Source organism: Papio anubis, chromosome 11 (assembly GCF_008728515.1).
Source record: "Papio anubis isolate 15944 chromosome 11, Panubis1.0, whole genome shotgun sequence".
NCBI lineage: Eukaryota > Metazoa > Chordata > Mammalia > Primates > Cercopithecidae > Papio > Papio anubis.
In genome coordinates, this window is record NC_044986.1 from 29,031,419 (window position 1) to 29,054,411 (window position 22,993).

At 41.4% G+C, this 22,993-nt stretch overlaps 1 protein-coding gene across 2 annotated transcripts in view; it reads right to left on the reverse strand.

Moving 5' to 3' along the window:
• Nucleotides 1–13,955, reverse strand: part of CFAP58 (cilia and flagella associated protein 58) — a 114,329-nt gene extending 100,374 nt beyond the window's left edge. The window contains exons 1-3 of one of the 2 annotated variants that reach the window (XM_017944308.3): nt 13,882–13,955; nt 4,597–4,878; nt 1,020–1,168 (exon numbers count right to left, since the gene is read on the reverse strand). In XM_017944308.3, coding sequence (XP_017799797.1) covers nt 1,020–1,168; nt 4,597–4,833 — 386 coding nt within the window. In that variant the 5' untranslated portion in view covers nt 4,834–4,878; nt 13,882–13,955. Of the gene's footprint in view, nt 1–1,019; nt 1,169–4,596; nt 4,879–10,808; nt 10,958–13,881 lie in introns of those variants that run through there. The other variant, XM_003904228.4, reaches the window with a different exon arrangement.
• Between the last annotated feature and the right edge of the window lie 9,038 nt (nt 13,956–22,993).

The window sequence follows — 22,993 nt, forward strand, 5'->3', positions numbered from 1 at the left end:
AGAGTCTGGGCTTTATCCTTTGGGTATGGGTAGCTATTGAAAGTGTTTATGCTGGGGATAGGTGCACATGTGTTTCAGGAGCCTAAATTTGGTAGCAATGATGGAATAAAGAAGGACATGTCTTCTGCAGTCAGGGAGACCAGTTAGGAGGCTACTGCCAAATCTGGCAGAGAACAGGAGGCCTGAACCAAGGCAGTAGCTCTGGTGACCAGAAGGAGTGAAAGGCAGTGCTTAGAAGACCAAGTCAACAAGACAGTGGCTTTAAGAGATGGGGGAGCAGCAGGAGGGAAGAGCAGCTCTGTTTTCTGGCCTAGAATCTGAAGGTGGGAGGGATGGTGATGAGACTGATCATGGGAAGTAGGTGGGAGAAGCTGGGACTCTGGGCAGAAAATCAGTCATTTATATTCTACACAAATTGGAGAGAAATAAATAAACCAGCCGGGCACGGTGGCTCAAGCCTGTAATCCCAGCACTTTCGGAGGCTGAGACGGGCGGATCACAAGGTCAGGAGATAGAGACCATCCTGGCTAACACGGTGAAACCCCGTCTCTACTAAAAAATACAAAAAACTAGCCGGGCGAGGTGGCGGGCGCCTGTAGTCCCAGCTACTTGGGAGGCTGAGGCAGCAGAATGGCGTGAACCCAAAAGGCGGAGCTTGCAGTGAGCTGAGATCCAGCCACTGCACTCCAGTTTGGGCGACAGAGCAAGACTCCATCTCAATAAATAAATAAATAAATAAATAAATAAACAAACCTAACATCTTACTCATTTTGAAACTATACTACTGAATTCCTATGGAGTCAGAAGTTTAAGATAACCACGAATTAGAAGTTCTTAGGTGTGGAGTAAAGAGCATTACTTAAAATGCAATAGACAGAAAACAATCTCTGAGAACCCAATAAAGAAGAGTTTTGTATCACAGAGAATGTTCAAGAAGACACTGGCAAGCCCCAGGCTGTCTATTGAAGGAGGCCTCTGCAAAAGCAAGTTCAACATACATCAACAAGGCTATGACCTACTTGCTATCCTGGTCCATTGACAGTCCAGACCCTTGCTCGACTAGTTTGGTCAGATTCACTATTTCCTCTTTCAGAGCAAGAATCGTCTCCTTGGCCTTCTGCTCTTTGTCATAGGCTGAGTCCACCATCTTCCAGGCCTTTTCAATTTCCTAGATGGGCCATAGGATATCAGTGAGAAAGACCAAACTGGGTTCTAGATGCAAGATAAACTAGCAAACAGAATAACACCATAACCACAGTATAGTTGTATAAATGTGCATTGACTAAATTGTTTAACATGAGCTAGTCAATAGTGAATAGCACATTGAAAGAGGAGGACTGGACTGGACATGGTAGTACGGGCCTGTAGTCCCAGCTACTAGGGAGGCAAAGGCTAGAAGACCTCTTGAGCCCAGGAATTTGAAGCTGCAGTGAGCTGCAATCATGCCACTGATGCAGCCTGGATGACAGGGCAAGACCCTATCTCAAAAAAAATAAACAAATAAAAATAAAATAAAGTAGGGACTGGCAGAGGGTATTTTTTCTTGTGTAGCTAAGTGTGGCTACAAGGCTCACTTACTGCAAAGTTTGCAAAATTAGAAGTGAAAGTTTATGTGCTTTCCAAGTCCAGATATTAAAAGGAAAAACAATAAATTTTATCACATGAGGAATGATCATAGATCCAAGTCCTAAATTGACAGACTGAATTAAACCTCTCGATAGATTTGTAAATAAAAAATACATTTTATCATCTGGTCCCAAGTGAGCTCCTAGTGGCAATGTGAGCTTTAGAACAACCCACACAATGCTGTTCTTTACTCTTACCTAATTGTACCAAACAACCTTGGTAATTCCCATTTTTCAGAAACTCAAGCCCAAGCCTTCTTATCAAATGCTTATATATGGGAAAAAACCCATAACAGGGAATGGAGGCAATGACCCACGCAGGTTTGGCTTCCTTACTATTATAAACTACAATGTGTAATATTGACATAAATACTTAAAAGTGAATTACAGCAGTTCCAGTAAAGGAGCAACGAACAGTAAATTTTGCAACATGACATAATTTGGATGTATGTCCCTGCCCAAATCTCATACTGAAATGTAATCCCCAATGTTGGAGGTGGGGCCTGGTGGGAGGCGATTGAATCATGGGGGTGGATTTCTCATGAACGGTTTAGCACCATCCTCTTGGCACTGTCCTTGTGATGGTGAGTGAGTTCTCACGAGATCTGGTCATTTAAAAGTGTGTGATGCACACATATGTTCATCACAGTGCTGTTGACAATAGCAAAGACATGGAATCAACCCAAATGCTCATCAATGATAGACTGGATAAAGAAAATGTGGTACATGTATACCATGAAATACTATGCAGCCATAAAAAAGTACAAGATCATGTCCTTTGCAAGGACATGGATGGAGCTAGAGTCCATTATCCTTAGCAAACTAACACAAGAAACGACAACCAAATACCACATGTTCTCACTTATAAATGGGAGCTAAATGATAAAAACACATGGACACCTAGAGGGGAATAACACACTGGGGCCTTTCAGAGGGTGAAGGGTAGGAGGAGGGAGAGGATAAGGAAACAATAACTAATGGATACTAGGCTTAATACCTGGTGATTAAATAATCTGTACAACAAACCCCCACGCTACACGTTTACCTATGTAACAAACCTGCACATGTACCCCTGCACTTAAAAGTTTAAAAAAAAAAGTGTGTGACACCTCCCCTCTCCCTCTCTTGCTCCTGCTCTGGCCCATGTGAAGCATCTGCTCCACTTTGCCTTCTGCCATGATTGTAAGTTTCCTGAGGTGTCCCAAGAAGCTGAGCAGATGCCAGTGTTATGCTTCCTGAACAGCCTGCAGAACCATTAGCCAAGTAAGCCTCTTTTCTTTATAAATTACCCAGTCTCAGGTATTTCTTTAATGCAATGTGATGACCAACTAATATACAACAGCTTTGAGTTTTAGGCTACCACTTAACTTTCCTGCAAAATTCTGTCAAGTAGAATGTGGGTCCTTTAAATAGATAAGAACCTATAAGCTTTAGGTTAAAATATTCCACTTGTATATTGACAAGGAATAAAATGGGTGGAAGAGAGTATTTAATGTAACAAATTCATGGTTACTATTACATTAGACAGATTACCTTGGGTAACTATAGCAAATAATTCAGTGATTCAAAGCAAAATGTCGGTTTGTGGAATATTTATTATGTAGCAACCATATGTGCTATATTTAGCAACACAAATGAAAGATATTTACATTAAAAAAAGATTACAAAAGTTTTATCCAAATCAACTTTACTAATTAGATTTTAATCCATTCATGACTTCCATTTCCAGATTTTGTTTGTTTTGGGGTTTTTGTTTTGTTTTGTTTTTTGAGACAGAGTCTTGCTCTGTTGCCAAGGCTGGAGTGCAGTGGCACAATCTCAGCTCACTGCAACCTCCACCTCCTGGTTCAAGTGATTCTCCTGCCTCAGCCTCCCAACTATCTGGGACTACAGGCACATGCCACCACACCCAGCTAATTTTTGTATTTTTGGAAGAGATGGGGTTTCACCATGTTGTCCAGGCTGGTCTCCTGACCTCAAGTGATCCATCTACCTCGGCCTCCCAAAGTGCTGGGATTATAGGCATGAGCCACCACTCCCCGCCCATCATCAGTTTTTAAATTTGCAATGAAAAAATTTTTTTCCATTATAAAATGACTTAAAGCCTTCTTATATTGGTTTTTCAGCAAGGATGGAATAAAGAAGGACATGTCTTCTGCAGGCAAGGAGACCAGTTAGGAGGCTAACATGACAATAAATTTTAAAATAGCACTTAAAAGTGAATAGTTTCTAAGATAATTGATAATCCATATTTAGTACTGGACTTGGAAATTCATTTGAACTGGGTGGCATCTAATTGCATGATATCAAGGCAACTGTCTAAAAATTTTATAAATTGTTTCTCATATTTAGGGTTTTAATTATGTTTCAACCTCTTATCACCATGAGTCAACAAGGAACATATATTTTACCTTCAAAATAATGCAACACATTTAAGGATGAAAAAAATCTAGTGTAAAACAAGGCAATACATCCTCAGTATCCCCAGACTGAATCTCTGTTCTTCTATTATGAGGAACTGGGAGGATTGAGAGGAAAGAAAAGGGGTGCTAGGAAGAAAGGTCATGAAAATTACTACCTGGGAATTCTCAAGGCAATCTTTACTAAAACAGCAGAAAAAGCAGAAATATGAAAATATCTTTAACAGTTAAACTATCATCATGAGGTATTAAATTACTCATCATGCATCAAATAAGACATATTGAGATTCCAAATATCGCATTTACTTATCTCTAAATCTTTTCCCAGAAACCAAGCCAGTAAGATTCTCCATTATTTTCTGCATGATGTGATTCACCCAGGCTAAAAAATCATTTTCTTTGAAAATGTACATTATTCCTTAGGCTTAATGAATATAAAATCATGTAAATTTTTACCTAATAACTCATTTACTACCAGCCTAGAGGTGCCAATGTAATGAGAGAATGATGTTTTAAATTCAGGTTCATTCCATTTCTAGAAGATCACTGACCTTCTTTAGGGATGCAATGGTGGTCTGATCGTCCTGAGAGAGCTTAAGGGCAGTGGCAACCTTCGCGGAATTCACTACAATCTCTGCATTTAGCTCTCTGCATTTGGCCATCAGACGCTTTTCATTGTCATAAGACTTTTTCATGACAGCATGAAGCCTCTCATATTCAATCCGAAATTTTTCCAGACTTTTGTCTCCTGAAAGTTCATTAAGAACTCCCTGAAAATCTCTTTCCATTTCTTCAAACGCAGATTCTTCCAGGACTTGCTTTTCACCCTTTTCCTATAGAAAAAAAGCAGGGATGGGAAAGGGCATTGCAACATTTACATCATTACTATCAAGGAATTACTGCTATTATCTCTGAATGAAACACCTCCATACGAGCAAAATTAAAACCACTGATAAGCAGAAAAATTAAGATTATATGAAAGGAAAGATCCTTGTTCAGACCCTGATGCTTATGTACATATATATGTGTGTACGTATATATACACACATACACATTATACATTTATACACATTACATATATATACATATAGGCATAGGAATATATATGCAGAATATATATCCATTAGGATAATAACAGTTCCCACCACATGGTGTTGCTAAGGATTAGATTAAATGAGATCACTGATGTTAAACACTTAGCCAAATGCCTGGCGAATAGTAGGAATTCAATGAATTTTCAGAGCTGTTATGATTATTCCAACCCTAGTCTCTTTTCATTGGGCCCTGCTTCTTATTGCCCCTAAGACTGCAAAGGGCGGCAGGGGTGGCCACGGTGTGTTGAGGCCAGACATAGGAAGATCTTGGCATAGATATCATGAAATCACATATACAGTGAAACTCATCTGAAATATGGACTTGTCTCCCAAAAGAGATTCCATCATTTTTATCCCTCAGAAATGTAGGCTAGGTCATGCCCCACAGTGTCCTAAAATGCCCCTGTGCAATACTCATGGAACTTTTCCACATTTGCTTTCCATGGTTAGATGGGAAACAAATTATTTCAAAATACAAGCCCAGACATATAGATATAATTCAAGCAAGTCTGGCTATTACTTAGATGAGAACCTAAGAGCGAGTTGTATCAGAATTCTTCTTTCTCTACTTTTCAGGATTGAACTGTGTCCCCCAAAAAGGTATTTTGAAGTCCTAACTCTGCTAATCTGACCTTATTTGGAACAGAGTTATTTAATAAGTTAAGATGAGCTCAGACTGCCGTAAGCCACCCAGTTTGTGGTGCTTTGTTATGGCCGCCCTAGCAAACAAATCCACCTACTCCTTGTTATGTACAACATAATAAGGAAGAAGAATGAGTGTGGTTAATACATTTATTCGTTCATTGAGCAAGTATTTACTGAACATCTGCCATATATAAATTCTGTGATGGATTCTGTAAGAGATACCAAGATGAAGAATAAACAGCTTATCCAAAGGGAATTTATACTTAATTCCTGGTGGGGTATGAATGCAGTTAATGAAAGCATAGAATTTGATTTGATCCCTATCATAAAATGTATTCAAAGTTTTCTATGAACCCACAGAAAGAGAATTATTCCCAGCAGCAAGAATAAAAAAAAAAAAAATCTTAGAAAAGAATTGGCATTTGAGCAGGCCCAGAAGGAAAAGTGGAATTTTCACAGGGGAATATGGAGAAAAGGGGCATTCCCAGCAGATGGCAAAGCTTAAGCAAAGCTCAGTGCCAAGCAAGTATCCAAGTTGGCTAAAGAATAAGAGGGATGAACAGAACAGAATAGAGTCCAGAAATAATGTGGCACAGCTACAACCATCTGATTTTTGACAAAGTTGACAAAAAAGCAATGGGAAAAGGATTCTCTATTCAATAAATGGTGCTGGGATAATAGGCTAGCCATATGCAGAAGATTGAAACTGGACTCCTTCTTTCTACCATGTAAAAAAATCAATTCAAGATGTATTAAAGATTTAAATGTAAAATCTAAAACTATAAAAACCCTGAAAGATGACCTAGGAAATACCATTCTGGACATAGGCCCTGACCAGGATCTCATGACGAAGATGCTAAAAGCAATTGCAGCAAAAACAAAATTGACAAATGGGACTTAATTAAACTAAATAGCCTCTGCAGAGCAAAAAAAAAAAAAAAAAAAAAAAAAAAAAAAAAAAAAAACTATCAACAGAGTAAACAGACAACCCACAAAATGGGAGAAAACATTTGCAAACTGTGCATCCAACAAAGGTCTAATATTCTGAATCTATAAGGGACTTAAATAAAATAACAAGCAAAAAACAAACATCCCTATTAAAAAGTGGACAGGATATAAACAGACACTTTTCAAAAGAAGACATACACACAGACAACAAGCATATGAAAAAAAATGCTCAACATCGCTAATCATTAGAGAAATGCAAATCAAAACCACAATGAGATACCATCTCACACCAGTCAGAATGGCTTCATTAAAAAGTAAAAAAATAACAGATGCTGGCAAGGTTATAGAGAAAAGGGAACATACTCTGCTGGTGGGAATGTAAATTAGTTCAGCCATCATAGAAAGCAGTGTGACAATTTCTCAAAGAACTTAGAATTACCACTTGACCCAGCAATTCCATTATTGGGTATATACCCAAAGGAATATAAGTCATTCTACCATAAAGACACATGCATGCGTATGCTCATCACAGCACTATTCACAACAGCAAAGACATAGAATCGACTTAAATGTCATCTACAGTAGACTGGATAAAGAAAATATGGTACATGGGCTGGGCACAGTGGCTCACACCTGTAATCCCAGCACTTCAGGAGGCCAAGGCGGGTGGATCGCCTGAGGTCAGGAGTTCAAGGCCAGCCTGGCCAACATGGTAAAACCCCATCTCTACTAAAAATATAAAAATTACCTGGGTGTGGTGGTGGGCACCTGTAATCCCAGCTACTCGGGAGGCTGAGGCAGGAGAATCACTTGAACTAGGGAGGCAGAGGTTGCAGTGAGCCGAGATTGTCCACTGCACTCCAGCCTGGCAACAGAGTGAGACTCCATCTCAAAACAAAAAAGGAAAAATGTGGTACATATACACCATGGAATACTACTCAGCCATAAAAAAAAGAATGAGATCATGTCCTTTGCAGCAACATGGATGGAGCTAGAGGCCATTATCCTAACTAACGCAGGAACAGAATACCAAATACATGTTCTCACTTATAACTGGGAGCTAAACACTGAGTACACATGGACACAAAGAAGGGAACAGACACTGGGGCCTACTTGAGGGTAGAAGGTGGGAGGAGGTAAAGAACTGAAAAATTACCTATCAGGTACTATGCTTACTACTTGGGTGATGAAATAATCTGTATACCAAACCCTCGTGACATTCAATTAACCTATATAACAAATCTACACATTTATCCATGAACCTAAAATAAAGGTTTAAAAAAGTCTGTGCACATTTTAGAAAAGGATAAGAGGTATGACAGGGAGAAGGAAGCCAAACACTAGCTAGGGAGTTAGAGACACACAGTGAAGACACTGAATTACATTCCAAGGAGTATGGATTGCATTACTCTGCAAGCCACAGGGAACCACTCAATACTTTTGAGCAAAGGACTCATAAGGCTTGCAAGGCCTTACTTACATTTGCAACATTATGTTTTAATATTCTACTCTACAAAGGGCTTTGGTATCAACACTCTCTTGCTAAAAGAAACCAACTGAAACAATCTCTAGTTCCAATAATAAAGTAAAATTTCAATTCACCCTGAAGATTTTTAAGGAGTCTCGTTTACCTTCTATTTGACAAGCCTGTCTTGCCCAATATGGAGAAAGTCTAAATATTTTTGGTTTTCAGAAACACTTGTACTATTAATTAAATCTCTAACGATGACATGCAAGCAAAACACAGTCTTTGTAAATTAAAATAAATGTAGAGTCACAAGCATATCTATAGCATTTTGTATAACAACTTTAGTACTAATTTTAAATTCACATAGGTTTTTCTTCCTGACTAAAAGCAGATTATTGCAAAGACCACAATGTAGTAATTCCACAAAGGAGGAAAAACCATATTAAGGAAATATGGTATTGCTACTGCTCTGTGCTTCTCCCTTGTTGATGCTAAACATAAGCACACACAAAAATTTATCACTACAATGTTCTTGGTTCCATCCCTGTAAATGGTATTAATGTCAACACCTGATCAGCAGCCTAATGATTTGTTTGCAGTCCAAGTTTTACCTATTTACCTGGCACTTAGCACAGGAATGGAAAAATACCAAAGAAGGAAAAGTTTTGAAGAAACTTTTAGCAACAAAAGAGATTTGTTCCTATTGTTATTAAAAAGTATATTACTTTTAAAAGCAAAGGAAAATAAACTCTTAGCTTTGGCCAATAAACAGTTGATATTTCCACTGTTATAGTGTATAATAGTATCTGTTTCAGAAGCATGAAATCAACATGAACCGATCAGAAAGGAACTGTGGCATTTCTTTATTCTTTACCTATTCACTGAGTGTTTGCTATGTGCCAGGCACTGTCCTGTCCTAAGTTCTGGGAATATCAATTACTGGGGAGAAGGAAAAGGAAAAGAGAACTGCAATATAAGGTGAGGCCAGAGGGAAAATAGAGAATCGTGAAAGCAGAGGCGAGAAAGTTGGCTGAGGTCAAGTAAGAAGAAAAGCAGAAGAAAGAAAGAAAGAAACGAGAGGAGTAACAGAGAGAGGGAAATGGAAATAACTAATTCAAATAGTGGAGGAGCTTCTGAGGCCCGCACCTGGGCAGGGTTCCTCAGAGAAATATGCAAATATATCCTGAATAGGGCAGAGCCAAGGAAATGAGGGGGCGGTGCCTCTGGGAGGCTGGGGCTTCCCTACTGGGAGTGAAGAATGAAATAAACAAAGATGACTAGTGGGAGAAAAGAGGAGAAAACACTCAAAAGCAATAATGGGACAATAAAGAACTAGAAGGAAGAAGAAAGGAAATGGAAAGAAAGAGACACAAATGACAATGGGTAATGGGGAGAAGTGATGTGGCCACAGCAGCATGGATGTCAGAGAGAGATGAGAGTGATGGAGCCCAGGAGTGAGGAAGACGGATGATAAGAGATCGTATGATGAGGAAAGGAAGGAGGTGTTGATCACAGGAAGATGGAATTTATAAAGCTAGAGAAAGAGGAAAAGCAATGATGAGAGGATGTGAATGGTGCAGAGGAAGCAAGGGAGTAACTAGAACGGGGTGGGGGGTGTGGAGCATGATAGTGCTGAAAGAAGATGGGGCTTAGGCTAGCTTCATGGGAGTGAAAACTGGTCAGTTGCACAGGGCCCCTTGCTCAGAAAGGTCCCATTCTTGGTTGAATGCTCTGTTGTTCTGTCTTAAAATTCTTTGTAATTTTTGAAGAGATTTTGTGTTTTCACTTTGCCTCAGGCCTTGCAAATCATGTAGCTGGTCCTGGCTGGAACAGACTGTGGGATGGGTGATAGGCGAAGGGCTCTGATGGGGCCATGAAGGATTTCGGTAGGGCAACAGTGGATGGGGACTGTGAATGGCAAGTAATGACAGGGACCCGAGGCTCTTGAGGTTATAAATGAGGGGGCTGGGGGGCAGGCAGGGTGTCATTGAAGGGTTGCAGAAATAACCCCTCATTAGAGAGGCTGAAAATGGGGTGTACTGTAATATGGGGGAGTGGTGGGGTGATACAAGATGTTAACACAGGAGCCAGTGAGCACACAGGGCAGTGGTGTTGGGCAGAAGAGCCTTAATGAAGATGTGTGACAGCAGGTGATCATATGTTAGGAAATCAGGGTGTGACAGGTGGACAAGGGCCATTGATTGGGATAACAGCAGGCATCTGTGAAGCTTTCGTCCAGGTTTCTCCTGTGAGATAAGACATCTCCAGTATTTCTGTGTGAGCCTCTCTTGTGGTATCACTCCATGACTAAAGATCTAGGGCTGGGTGCATGTCACGTGTGGATTTCAGAATTCACTAATTTCCTACCACACTTAGCATAACGCAGATGCCACAGTGGGGGTAGGGGGGTGTCCACACAATTGAAGGAGAAACAGGAGGTAAAGGGACCAGAGCCAACGGAGAAAGGCGGGGGAGTGAGTGAGGGTGCAGACAGATAAGATGTTGATGAGGGGGAATATTGGAATCACCGTTTGTAACAATCGTCAGCAGGAGAGGGACAATGGGGAGGGGTCAAGGGAGAGGCGACAGAGGGGCGCTGACTCCTGACCTCAGCCATCCTGATGCTCTCTGGGGGCGGCCTCAGAGGCTGCTGTGGAGATCGCAGGAGCTGGGCGGGAGTCTGGGAAAGAAGCTAAAGGCGCGACGCGCTGTCTCTATCGCCCGCCCCGAGCGGAAACCCGCGCTCGGCGCGTCGTCCCGTCGCCTGGCAACCGACACGCCCTCTAGGGGCGCTAGCGGGAATTCGAAAGGGGAGGAGCTTCTGAGGCTGGCACCTGGGCAGGGTTCCTCAGAGAAATATGCAAATATCTCCCGAATGGGGCGGAGCCAAGGAAATAAGGGAGCGGTGCCCCTGAGAGGCTGGGAGGAGTCCCACAGTGCGGGCAGATGGAGACACCCAGGAGAAAGAAGTGGGCGAATGAGAAGAGGCCACCCAGAAAGGACGGTGGGGGACTAGGGAGCCAAGCATGGAGAACCGAGGACTAACGCTTGGAAGGAAATGTGGAGCAGAAGTTTCTGGATGAGGGAAGGACAGACGGCTACTCTCTGCCTTCTAAAACAACGAGGAATAATCTCACTTCCAGTCAGTTCAACCCTTGTAAAACAGCTACTGTGTGCAAGACACGGAGGGACAGCTGAAGTAGAGAAACCACAGATGCTGTCTTCAAAGGATTTAATCTAATATTAGTGGTGAGAAAAATAGTGTGCAGAGCTTAAGATATCCTGGAAAAACGTATGTAGCACCACATCACGAAAATCTTTCTTCTGGGATCCCACTCCCAAAACCGTTTCTTTGCCCTCTTCTCTCCCCTCTGCCTCCACTCTTTCTGGACTTCAGGTACAAATAGTTGAAATAATTATACTCCTTGGTTCGTGAAATGTGTAAGACTCCTATCTGGTTTTATTTTCTCCCTTTATCCCCACCCCTACTCCCAACCCCTATCCTCAACCCCATAGGTATTCATGCTACTGTGCTTCCATATGTATTTTTGGGAAATGTACAGCATTTTTATCAGTGTATTTTTAAAAAATGTTTAAATAATGCTACTGGACTTTGGAGATTATCTTATTTTCTACTTTTTTCACTCAACATTCTTTTTAAGGATCTGTCCTCGTTGCGATTGGCAAGCATATTCTAGTTCATTGCTTCTGAGTACTGCATAGCGTTTCAGAAGGGGCATCTACCACACTTCACTTCCATTCCCGAGATGTTAGGTAACAAGGCTGCCTCTAATTCTCCAATACATCAGGTAATACAGCCACGATCGTCCTTGTCCGTGGTCCCTTATGGACCTCTGTGCAAATTCCTCTGAAATATATGCCAAAGAGCAAAATTGTTAAAGTCATAGGGATGCATAGGGACATTTGCTTATGCAGCTGCGTCCTGCACAAACACATCCAACCATGGGGCAATGAAGGCCGAAAAACAGCCTCTACTCTCTTTCCCATGCCATGTGCCCTACTGGAGGAAGGTGTGCACTTTTTATTCTCACAAAATCTCTGTACCCCAGCCAAGTCATGAACCTAGAAGGCTGTAACTATCTAGAGGGTGTGATATTTTCAAACTCATCTGGCCAGAAGTGAACAGTTTTCCAAAAGCACAAAGATGTCCAACAGCCTAGTACAAGCCCAGGGTATTTACCAAGCACTTTAAGATTGTGTACCAGAGTTACTACCCTAGGCTGTACTCCAGTGTGTTGTACAAGGGTTTCCGTCCAACACTTCCATCCATCCCTTCCAGAACATGGTAGGTCTTTTTTATTAAACACTCATAAAGTGTTTAGTAAATGCCAGATACTATTCTAAGTGCTTTGCAAATATTGACTCATCTAATTACCTAATTTTCTAATTTCTGTCAATATGATGAAAGTAGTGTAAGTACATTTTTTGCTTTCATTTTCACTTCTCTAACTACTAGTGAATTTTTTGACCATTTCTTTATACATTCATAGGCTACTTGAGATTCCCTTCTGTGAACTGCCTTTTCAGAGTCTTCACCTATTTTTCTATTGGTCTTTTTTCTTTTGATTTGCAGACATCTTTGAGAAGCCTGGACATCAATCTGCTTTAGAAGACTAGAAACTCTGCCTTTATGTCCTTAAGGGAACAACAGTCCTTAATTTTCATACTGTGGCTCTTTAGCTCTTTTTTCCCCTATATTTTATATAGTTTTTTGGTATTATTTAGACTTCCTTAACCCAATGTCATAAAGGTATTCACCCATCATTTTTTTCTATCTATTAGCTTCATAGTTTTACTTTGTTACATTCAGTTATCTAATCCATCTGGAGTTTTCCTTCCCATATGGTGTGAGATAGGGATCTAACTATATTTTTCTCCATAGGGTGAGCAAATTTTCCAACAACTCATGTCAAACAATCCATTCTTTCCAAATTGGTTTAGGAAAGTTTCAAATAGACATGAGTATATTCTGAGCTCTCTGGTTTGTTCATGTGTCAGTAGCACAGGGTTTTATCACTGTGGGTTTTTAGTTAGTCATCACGATTGAAGGGCAAGTTCCCCATTCCAAATTCTTCTGTGTCAAAATTGCTTTGTCTATCCATGGACCTTTATCCTCCCTTATAATTTTTAGAGTAAGTTTGTCAAGTTTATGAGAACTGTGTTGAATTGATGAATTAATTCAAGGAAAATTGACAACTGTGCAGTGACATCTCATTCATGACCTGATACTATATATCTGGTGGACAAAAAGAGGGAAATGTGGTTGAGTCATAATGTGCATGGAGGTTGCTGGAGAGGTGGCAGATGAACTGGAGAGGTAGGCTGAACCACACTGTAAGCCAAGCAAATAGAAATGAGCTTGAAATGGGACCGGCAACCCAGCTCGGGCTGCTTTGTGTGTTCACAGGAAACCTGATTACACATTGAGACCATCGGCTTGTGGGATTGCCATGATCCAGAGAAACTCCATAACATTTCTGAAGGTATATAACAAAAATAAAGACCTAGAGGGCCCTGGTCACCCATATGTTGCACTGATGTCAAGTGCAGGGCTGTGTGTCTTCCCATGTCCAGGGGATCTCCTAAAAGAGATTTCATAAGCAGGTGGCCTGCATAGGTGACAGCAATTCAATCCAGTAAACAATTTTTAAAGAACTTACTGCATGGTAGGCACACGGCTGCCCACAGGAAGCACCAAGGTGACTATGCCAGAGTCACTGCCCTTTGCATTCACAATCTGTATTGGGGGAAAGACAAAAGGGAACGTCTACAGTTAATTCTAACGCAATATGATGGTATAATTTAGTATATGCCATTTTAACAGAAAGCACAATGGGAGCTCAGAGAATCTAGATACTGATATCTGAGACCTTACTTATAGGAGGACAAAAAGACCCAAATATGAGCAATCAAAGAACCACAAGGAGGTAGAAAGGCACGTGACATGTTCAGCTCATAGGAAAGAGATGCAGGGGGCATCAACAGAGATGGATGAATGGATGAAAGAATGGGTGGTTGGACAAATCAATTTATGCTGATGAAACAAAATGCTTGATTTCCAATTTTCTGGATTACAGAAGACTAATCACCACCCTGCTCCCCTGTGTTGTTGTAATAAGAAGAATCACTAGGTGGCATTATAGTACCAAAAGTCCTCACCTTTCAGCGCCTCTAGGAGAAACACACCCAAAAAGATCGCGTCAGCCCCTAATTTAGACAAATGAGTGCTTCTATTCATCTCATTTCTCATTATATCCACTTAATTTATTTCTTGAGCACCTACTATATGTCCAGCTCTATGTTGCATACTATGGAGAGAAAATACAAAAGGAGTTGAAGACAGATCTTCTCCCTCAAGGAGCATAAGGAGAAGCAAAACGCGCATGCCAACACTCCCCCATAAAAGATTTTCTGACAACAGTCCCAAGACAGGATGTAGTAAGCACTGAAATCAGGATGTCAGTAAATAAGGTCCTGTGTAATCTGGCCCTTTCGACTTTCTGGTGCCAGCTCCCATCACTCACTCCTTGTTACACTGGTTCTTTCAATTCCCTGGATAGCCATGCTCTTCCCCACTGCCCGGAATTCACAAATGCTGATCTTCCTGTCTAGAATACTTGACTCTCTCTCTTTCTCTCTTCAGCTGGCTGGCTCCCATCCATCCTTCTTTCAGATCTCACTTCTTCAGATTACCTTCAGTCTCACTTCACCAGGCTACCTTTTCCAGGATTGTGTATTCTACTTCTTACATCATCCCACAAGGGTAACTAATGGCCTAGTCACGTAAATGGTTGCTTAACACCTGTGTTCCTTACCACGCTGTCAAACTACAGGAGCACTAAGATGATGCATATCTTCTTCACCCCTGTCTCCACTGGTGTTAGGGGCTGAATTGTGTCCCTCCAAAATTCATACATTAATGTCCTTATGCCCCCTACTTCAGAATGTGATGGTGTTTGGAGATAGAGCCTTTAAAGAGGTGATTAAGTTAAAATAAGGCCAATCAGACTTGTATCTTTACAAGAAGAGGAAAATTGGTCACACAAAGAGACATCAGGTATGTTATGTGTACACACAGAGGAATGACAGTGAAAAGGAGACTATCTGCACAACAAAGAGAGGGGCTTCAGAAGAATTCAAACCTGCTGACACCTTGATCTTGGACTTCTAACCTTCATAACTGTGAGGAAATCAATTTTTTTGTTTGTTTGTTTGTTTGTTTTGTTTTGTTTCAGGGGGGAGGAGTTTGAGACAGAGTCTCACTCTGTTGCCCAGGCTGGAGTGCAGTGGCACAATCTTGGCTCACTGCAATCTCTGCCTCCCGGGTTCAAGCGATTCTCCTGCCTCAGCCTCCGGTGTAGCTGGGACTACAGGTGCGCACCACCACACCCAACTAATTTTTTATATTTTTGGTAGAGACAGGGTTTCACCATGTTAGCCAGGTGGTCTTGAACTCCTGACCTCAAGTGATCCTTCCGCCTCAGCCTCCCAAAGTGCTGGGATTACAGGTGTGAGCCACCATACCTAGCCTCAATTTTTGTTTGCCACCCAGTCTGTGGTATTTTGTTGTAACAGCCCTAGCAAACATAACCAGCCAGCACTCTGCTGAATAATAACTGTTCAGTGAATCACTATTGAATGAGTTCTAAAGTAAGGAAGCCCAGTGAACCATGACATCTTAAAGAAAGGTGCATGGTAGACATGGTTCTTGAACTTGACCTTAAATGATATGTATGAGTTAGAGACATGGAAGGAAGTAAAAAGAATCTCAGGTATGGGGAACAGCATTGGGCAGAAACCAAGGCAAGAATCCAAAAATCCTGCTTTTGGCAGGGTGAAGTCCCTATCAGGTATTGGTGGACACTAAAGTTGATAAGAGGGCATGGGTGAATAGCAGAGAGCCTTGGAAGGATAGCAGAGAAGTGTCTCCAAACTCAAGGACCAGGGACAGTCAAGAACACACCCATTTGTTCTGCCAGATATCTCAAATATATGATCATGAGCTATACTACCTCTGCAAAGCTCCTTATTTAAACCTGGATATAATCGCCTCTTGTCAGTACCCTCCTAGAACTTCTCAGTTGTGTGCTGTAACACAGTAATAAGAACAGTATTATATACCCAGTGTTCACCTCTTCAATAGCACCCAGTGAAGATATGAAGTAAACCTCCAAAGCAGCAGAAACACTGACTTGCAGGCCTACATGTAAATTCCTAGCCTGTAATGCAAAGCAACTGTGCCCTGAAAGAAATTTACCTCTGTAATAGATCAGAGAGGTCCCAGAGGCTAGTTTGGGGGTATCTATATCATTCACAATCTCCTCTGAGATTATCAACTCCCACCCAGAATTACGTGCCTCCCTGAAGCCATGATGCTCTAAGCCACCCTACCTACCTCCCCAGGGCCATAGCTGATGGGTCAAGGGGGAGACCTGACCCACATGAAGCCAATTCTATTATTTTTCCTGGGAATTTGTAACAGGGACTAAGAGCAAGTTAATCATTGCTCAGGTCTGGAACTGAATATGTGAAGCCCAGGAGAGGCAGAGAAAGGCAGGCGGCTGTATGGAGGGAAGAATAAAGCAAATAAATGAGGGGAATCCACAGACCAAAAGCAGGAAGCGAAAAATGGGGGAGGGAGCTTCTTCCTTGGTGGCTGATGCCCTGTGGGAACCTGGTGGCAGTCCCTTGAGAGACCCAGCAACACCAGGTCTCCTAGATTCTGCTAGATAATTTGTATCCTCCTAACAAAATCACCTCATTTGTTTAAGCCAGAGGAAGTGAGTTTTCTTTGTATATATCAAAAATAAAAAAGAAATTTAAAGTCTGCATCAACACAGATCCTGTTTGCACAGGCATTCTTGTGGCATTGCTGGATTTAGTGTCTATGGAATCTAAAAACTACATTTGGGGCCCCTAACGACATGGTAAAAACTGCTCCTGTCATCATATCTAACATTTTTCCTGCAGACTGTTAGGAAGATTAAAAGCCCACGTGTTACAGAAAATTGTTATCATTTATCAGCCAACCCTATGGTCACCTTAGATGACAAAGCAGAGTCCCCACTGGCTAGTGCTCTCCAAAACTGTTCAGGGCATATTTTATTCCTTTAATCTTCTCCTTTTCCCGCCTACTGCAGTGCTAACTTAACAGAACATTTGTTGAGCATTTGACATCAGCTCCCAAAGGGTCTCCAGACAAACTCCCCTCGTGACACCTGAGGAGGCGACGAAGCTCAGGCAGATTTATTAGGAAGACTGAAAGGTCAGGTGCCAGGTAGAAGCACTGAGGGAGCAGCCACAGCGGGTAAGCATTTTTACCAGGAGAAGGAGATAGCAGTGTCATAACTACCCAGTCATCTTACCTGCCTTGAATTTTATTGGCTTGAAACCAGCTACTCTCTTATCCTACACAGATTACTTTTGGGTATGACTGGTTACGCCAGATCATTCAGTTGGTGCTTCTTGCCCAAGACGCCAAGGTTGCAGTTTGATGTCCTACTCAGGACTGGTAAGGACGTGCACAAGCCAATCGGTGGACCAGATTGGTTAAAAAGCCTAAGTGGGTCAAGTGCGATGGCTCACTCCTGTAATCCCAGCATTTTGGGAGGCTGAGGTGGGTAGATCACTTGAGGTCAGGAGTTCGAGACCAGCCTGGCCAACATGGTGGAACCCTGTCTCTACCTAAAATACAAAAATTAGCCAGGTGTGGTGGCAGGACCCTGTAATCCCAGCTACTCAGGAGGCTGAGGCAGGAGAATCACTTGAACTCAGGAAGTGGAGGTTGCAGTGAGCCAAGATTGTATCACTGCACTCCAGCCTGGGTGACAGAGTGAGACTTGGTCTCAAAAAAAAAAACAAAAAAACTAACTGGCTCCATACAACCTTTTCTCACTAATAGTAAATAGATAGATAAATAAATAAATAAATAAATAAATAAATAAATAAGTGAGTGGGTAAATAAGTAGCTGAACAATATGACAAGACCTGGTCTACTGGGGGAACCAGCCCCCAGTAGTTCAATGTAGGTTCTTTTCTATTTTCCCTAAGTGTCAGCCAATCTGAGAAATAAAGAGAAAGAGTACAAAGAGAGGAATTTTACAGCTGGGCCTCCAGGGTGACATCACATATTGGTAGGACCGTGATGACAACCCCGAGCCTCAAAACCAGTAAGTTTTCATTAGGGATTTTAAAAGGGGAGGGGATGTACAAACAGGGAGTAGGTCACAAAGATCACATGCTTCAAAGGGCAATAAAGATCACAAGGCGAAGGCAAAATTAGAATTACTGATGAGGGTCTATGTCCCGCTGTGCTGATATTGTCTTGATAAACATCTTAACAGGAAACAGGGTTCGAGAGCAGAGAACCGGTCTGACTAGAATTTACTAGACTGGAATTTCTCAATCCTAGTAAGCCTGAGGGTACTGCAGGAGACCAGGGCATATTTCAGTCCTTATCTCAACCGCATAAGACAGACACTCCCAGAGCAGCTGTTTATAGACCTCCCCCGAGGAATACATTCTTTCCCCGGGGTATTAATTATTAATATTCCTTGCTGGGAAAAGAACTCAGTAATATCTCTCCTACTCACATGTCCGTTTATAGGCTCTCTACAAGAAGAAAAATATGGCTCTATTCTGCCCAATCCCACAGGAAGTCAGACCTTATGGTTATCGTCCCTTGTTCCCTGAAAATTGCTGTTATTCTGTTCTTTTTCAGGATGCACTGATTTCATATTGTTCAGACACACATGTTTTACAATCAATTTGTACAATAGTGATCCTGAGGTGACATGCATTCTCAGGTTACGAAGATAATGGGACTAAGAGATTAAAGTAAAGACAGGCATAAGAAATTATAAGAGTATTATTAGGGAAGTGATAAACGTCCATGAAATCTTCAAAATTTATGTTTTTCTTCCTCGGCTCCAGTTGGTCCCTTCGTTTGGGGTCCCTGACTTCCCGCAACACTGGTCTATAAAAAAAATTTTTTTTTTTAATGAGCTGGGCTGAGTAGGGAGGAATCACTGGAGCCCAGGAGTTTGAGGTTACAGTGAGCTGTGATTATGTCAGTGCACTCCAGTCTAGGTGACAGAGCAAGACCCTGTCTCAAAAACAAACAAATAAACAAAAGTAAATAAGTGAATGATATGGTCTGGATGCTTTGACCCCTCCAAATCTCATATTGATACAAGACTTCCAATGTTTCTACCTCAGGTGTTTGGGTCATAGGGGGTAGATCCCTCATGAATGGCTTGGTGCCGAGGTAATGAGTGAGTTCTCACTCTAACAATTCACATGAGATCCGTTTGTTTAAAGGAGCCAGCCATATCCTTTCTCTCACTCTTGCTTCCTCTCTTGCCATGTGACACATCAGCTCACACTTCACCTTCCACCATGGCTGTAAGCTTCCTGAGGCCCTCACCAGAAGCAGTTGCCAGCAGCATGTTTCCCACACAGCCTGCAGAACCATGAGCCAAAATAAACCTCTCTCCTTTATAAATTACCCAGTCTCAGATATTCCTTTATAGCAATACAAACAGACAAACACAGTGAATAAATTAAAAATTTTTTAAACCAAAGCACAAAATACCTTTGATGATGGGCCAATGTTTTATATCTACTATGCCCTGAAAGTCTCTATTTTCTAACTTTACAAATGCTGATCCTTTTCTGGAAAATCAAATGACTCCTTATTTGTCCAGTTAGCTCTTTCAAGTGTCAGCTCAGTCTTGCTTCATCCAAAAGAATCTTACCCAGTTAGGTACCTCTCCTCTGTGCTGCTGGAAAGACTGAGCATCTTTTGTCAATTCAATGCATTATCATTGTGTGTTGACTTCTATGTCTCCCCCACCAGACTGGGAGGACCAGTCTTTTCTTTAATACATCTATGATGCTGCCTCATAGGAGACACTAGAAGTAAAAAGTTTGATGAATGAATGCAAAATACAATTAACTTATAAACTCATGCACACAGCAATTACTCTTGGGAGTGATTAGTGACTAAAGGAAGGTGAAAGGTATCAGTACACGAACATTTAAGATTCTACAGTAGTTAAAATTATTTCCAAGTACACACCAAGGTCCCAAACAGAAGTACAGATAGTAAGGATTACAATAAAATGGATTTATCTCATTTTTTCTTACCTGAAATGGAAATACCAAAGAATAATGTCTTTTTTTTCTTACCCACAAGGTGGGACACACAATCGGTACTCAAAACAGGTGGACTACTGAATTCTCATAGGCAACAAGGATAGGCATCTATAAAATGAAATCTGCTATGTTAAAGGAATATCAAATGACTTTTTTTTTTTTTTTTCTTTGAGACAGAGTCTCACTCTGTTGCCCAGGCTGGAGTGCAATGGCATGATCTCGGATCACTGTAGCCTCCTCCTTGAGGGTTCAAGCCATTCTCCTGCCTCAGCCTCCCAAGTAGCTGGGACTATGGGCATGTGCCACTATGCCCGGCTAATTTTTGTATTTTCAGTAGAGACAGGGTTTGGCTATGTTAACCAGGTTGGTCTTAAACTCCTGACCTCAAGTGATCCACCCATCTTGGCCTCCCAAAGTGCTGGGATTACAGGCGTGAGCCACCATGCCTCTTTCTACCTGTTAGGTATGTGGCTTTCTTGCCAATACCTGCTGCAAGACCTACTGAATAATTTTAGTAGAAGCAAATGCCTGCTGAGCATTCACTGGGAACAGGTGCTTTTTGAGGCAACGCAAGGGAGGCAAAAAGCTTCACACCTTTTTATACTAAGCAGGACAATTTAAACCTCTAGGACAGTAGAGACCAATCTAAGATACCATTGTATTTTAGAATCTAGCACCAAGGTTTGCAACCTTTTTCTATAAAAGACCACATTAAGAAATATTTTGAGGTAGAAAAAAATAGAACTATCCTGAGGACAGGTAGGAAAAAAGAATTATTTTGGGCTTCATGGGCCACATGGTCTCGTGGCAGCTATTCAACTGTGCTGCTATAGCCCCAAAGCAGCCACAGACAACACATAAATGAATCGGCATGGCTGAGCCAATATAATTGTATATATAGAAGTAGGTGGCACTCTGGATTGGGCCTGACAGCCATAGTTTGCCAACTCCTGATTTTGCACAATGCCTGGCATAGATTAGGTGCTGAAATATTTGTTGAATGAATGGATGGATGAATGAATAAGTGAATTAAGGTATTCCTAAGGTTAAAGCATAATGATTTGCGTTAAAGGCAAGGATGCCATCTTTAGACATTAACTACAAGGAGAGTAATGAATATCTACTGACCAGAAATAAGTTGGATGGAAATCATCTGACAGTTCTTTCCCACACCAAGTGGCGCATGTAGATGGAAAATTAACATATATAAACCAATAACAATTTTCAAAACAGAGATGTGAGTTAGAAGAGTGGTTTAAAGAAATATTTTCTAGCCAAGCATGGTGACCCACTCCTGTAATCCCAGCACTTTGGGAGGCCGAGGGAGGAGGATCACTTGAGCCCAGGAGTTTGAGACTAGCCTGGGCAACATAGTGAGACTTCATCTCTGCAAAAAATAGGAAAATTAGGCAGCTATGGTGGCACACACTTGTAGTCCCAGCTACTCAGAAGGCTGAGGCAGGAGGATTGATTGACCCTAAGAGGCTGAGGCTGCAGTGAAGCCGACCGTCACTCCTGCCTGAGCAACAAACTAAGACTCTATCTCAAAATAAATAAATTTTTAAAAAAGTATTTTCATCAAACTTTGGATCTTGACTCATTTAATAAGTTGTGGCCTACATTTTTTTTCAAAAGAGGGAAACATAGGAAGAGTGAAAGGAAAAGGGAACATAACAGTTTGTATCACATTCGGTAAACGAAACAATTGTTTTTAAGGAATCTGTCTTTCGATTATAATGCACTTGTATGTGTGAGTATACTGCGTTGTGAAATAAAATGTATTTTCAAAAATCTTTGGAAAACATAGGTTCTGTAGAATCTAATGATTCCTACCACATGAATTGATATGAGGATTACATGAGTTGGTAGGTGTAAAATGCTTGAGTAATACCTAGCACATGGCACAAGTTTTAGCTATTATTATTCTGTCACTAACCAGCAATGTGACCTTGAGTAGGTGACCTAACTTCTCTGAACTTCATTTTTGTCAGTAAATAATCTCTAAAGGCCCTGTGGGCTCCAACATTCCCAGAGGAGGGACATGGTCAGCACTGACCTTGAGAAATGAAATAGGCAAATGCAAATCATTTGTCTTTTTCAACTGACACCTCTGAGGTCTCAGCAAAGCAGCCTGTTCTGTGAAACATCCTGTAAACTAACTTGCTATTATCTTGTGAAATTCCATGCGAAGTTGAATTCAGGGTAGTGGGAAATTGACCAGATCAAGGGAAGTGCCCTTTTTTCCCCTTCATCAGATGCTTAATGACTAGCATAGACTTCCTGTCTCTCCCATTGTCATGCATTTTATTCCACATACTGGAATAACCACAGATAGGGGTGAACAGGAAATTTGTCCCTGTGTATTTAATCTTTTAAAAATTTCCAGTGCTCCTGAGATATGGTGTGAAGCTGCCCTGCAGTTGGTTCAGACTTTGTCACAAGTCACCTTTTTTTTTTTTTGACACAGGGTCTCACTCCATCACCCAGGCTGGAGTGCATGGCACGATCTCGGGTCACTGCAACCTCCACCTCCCAGGTTCAAGCAATTCTCGTGCCTCAGCCTCCTGAGTAGCTGGAATTACAGGCATGCATCACCACACCTGGCTAATTTTTGTA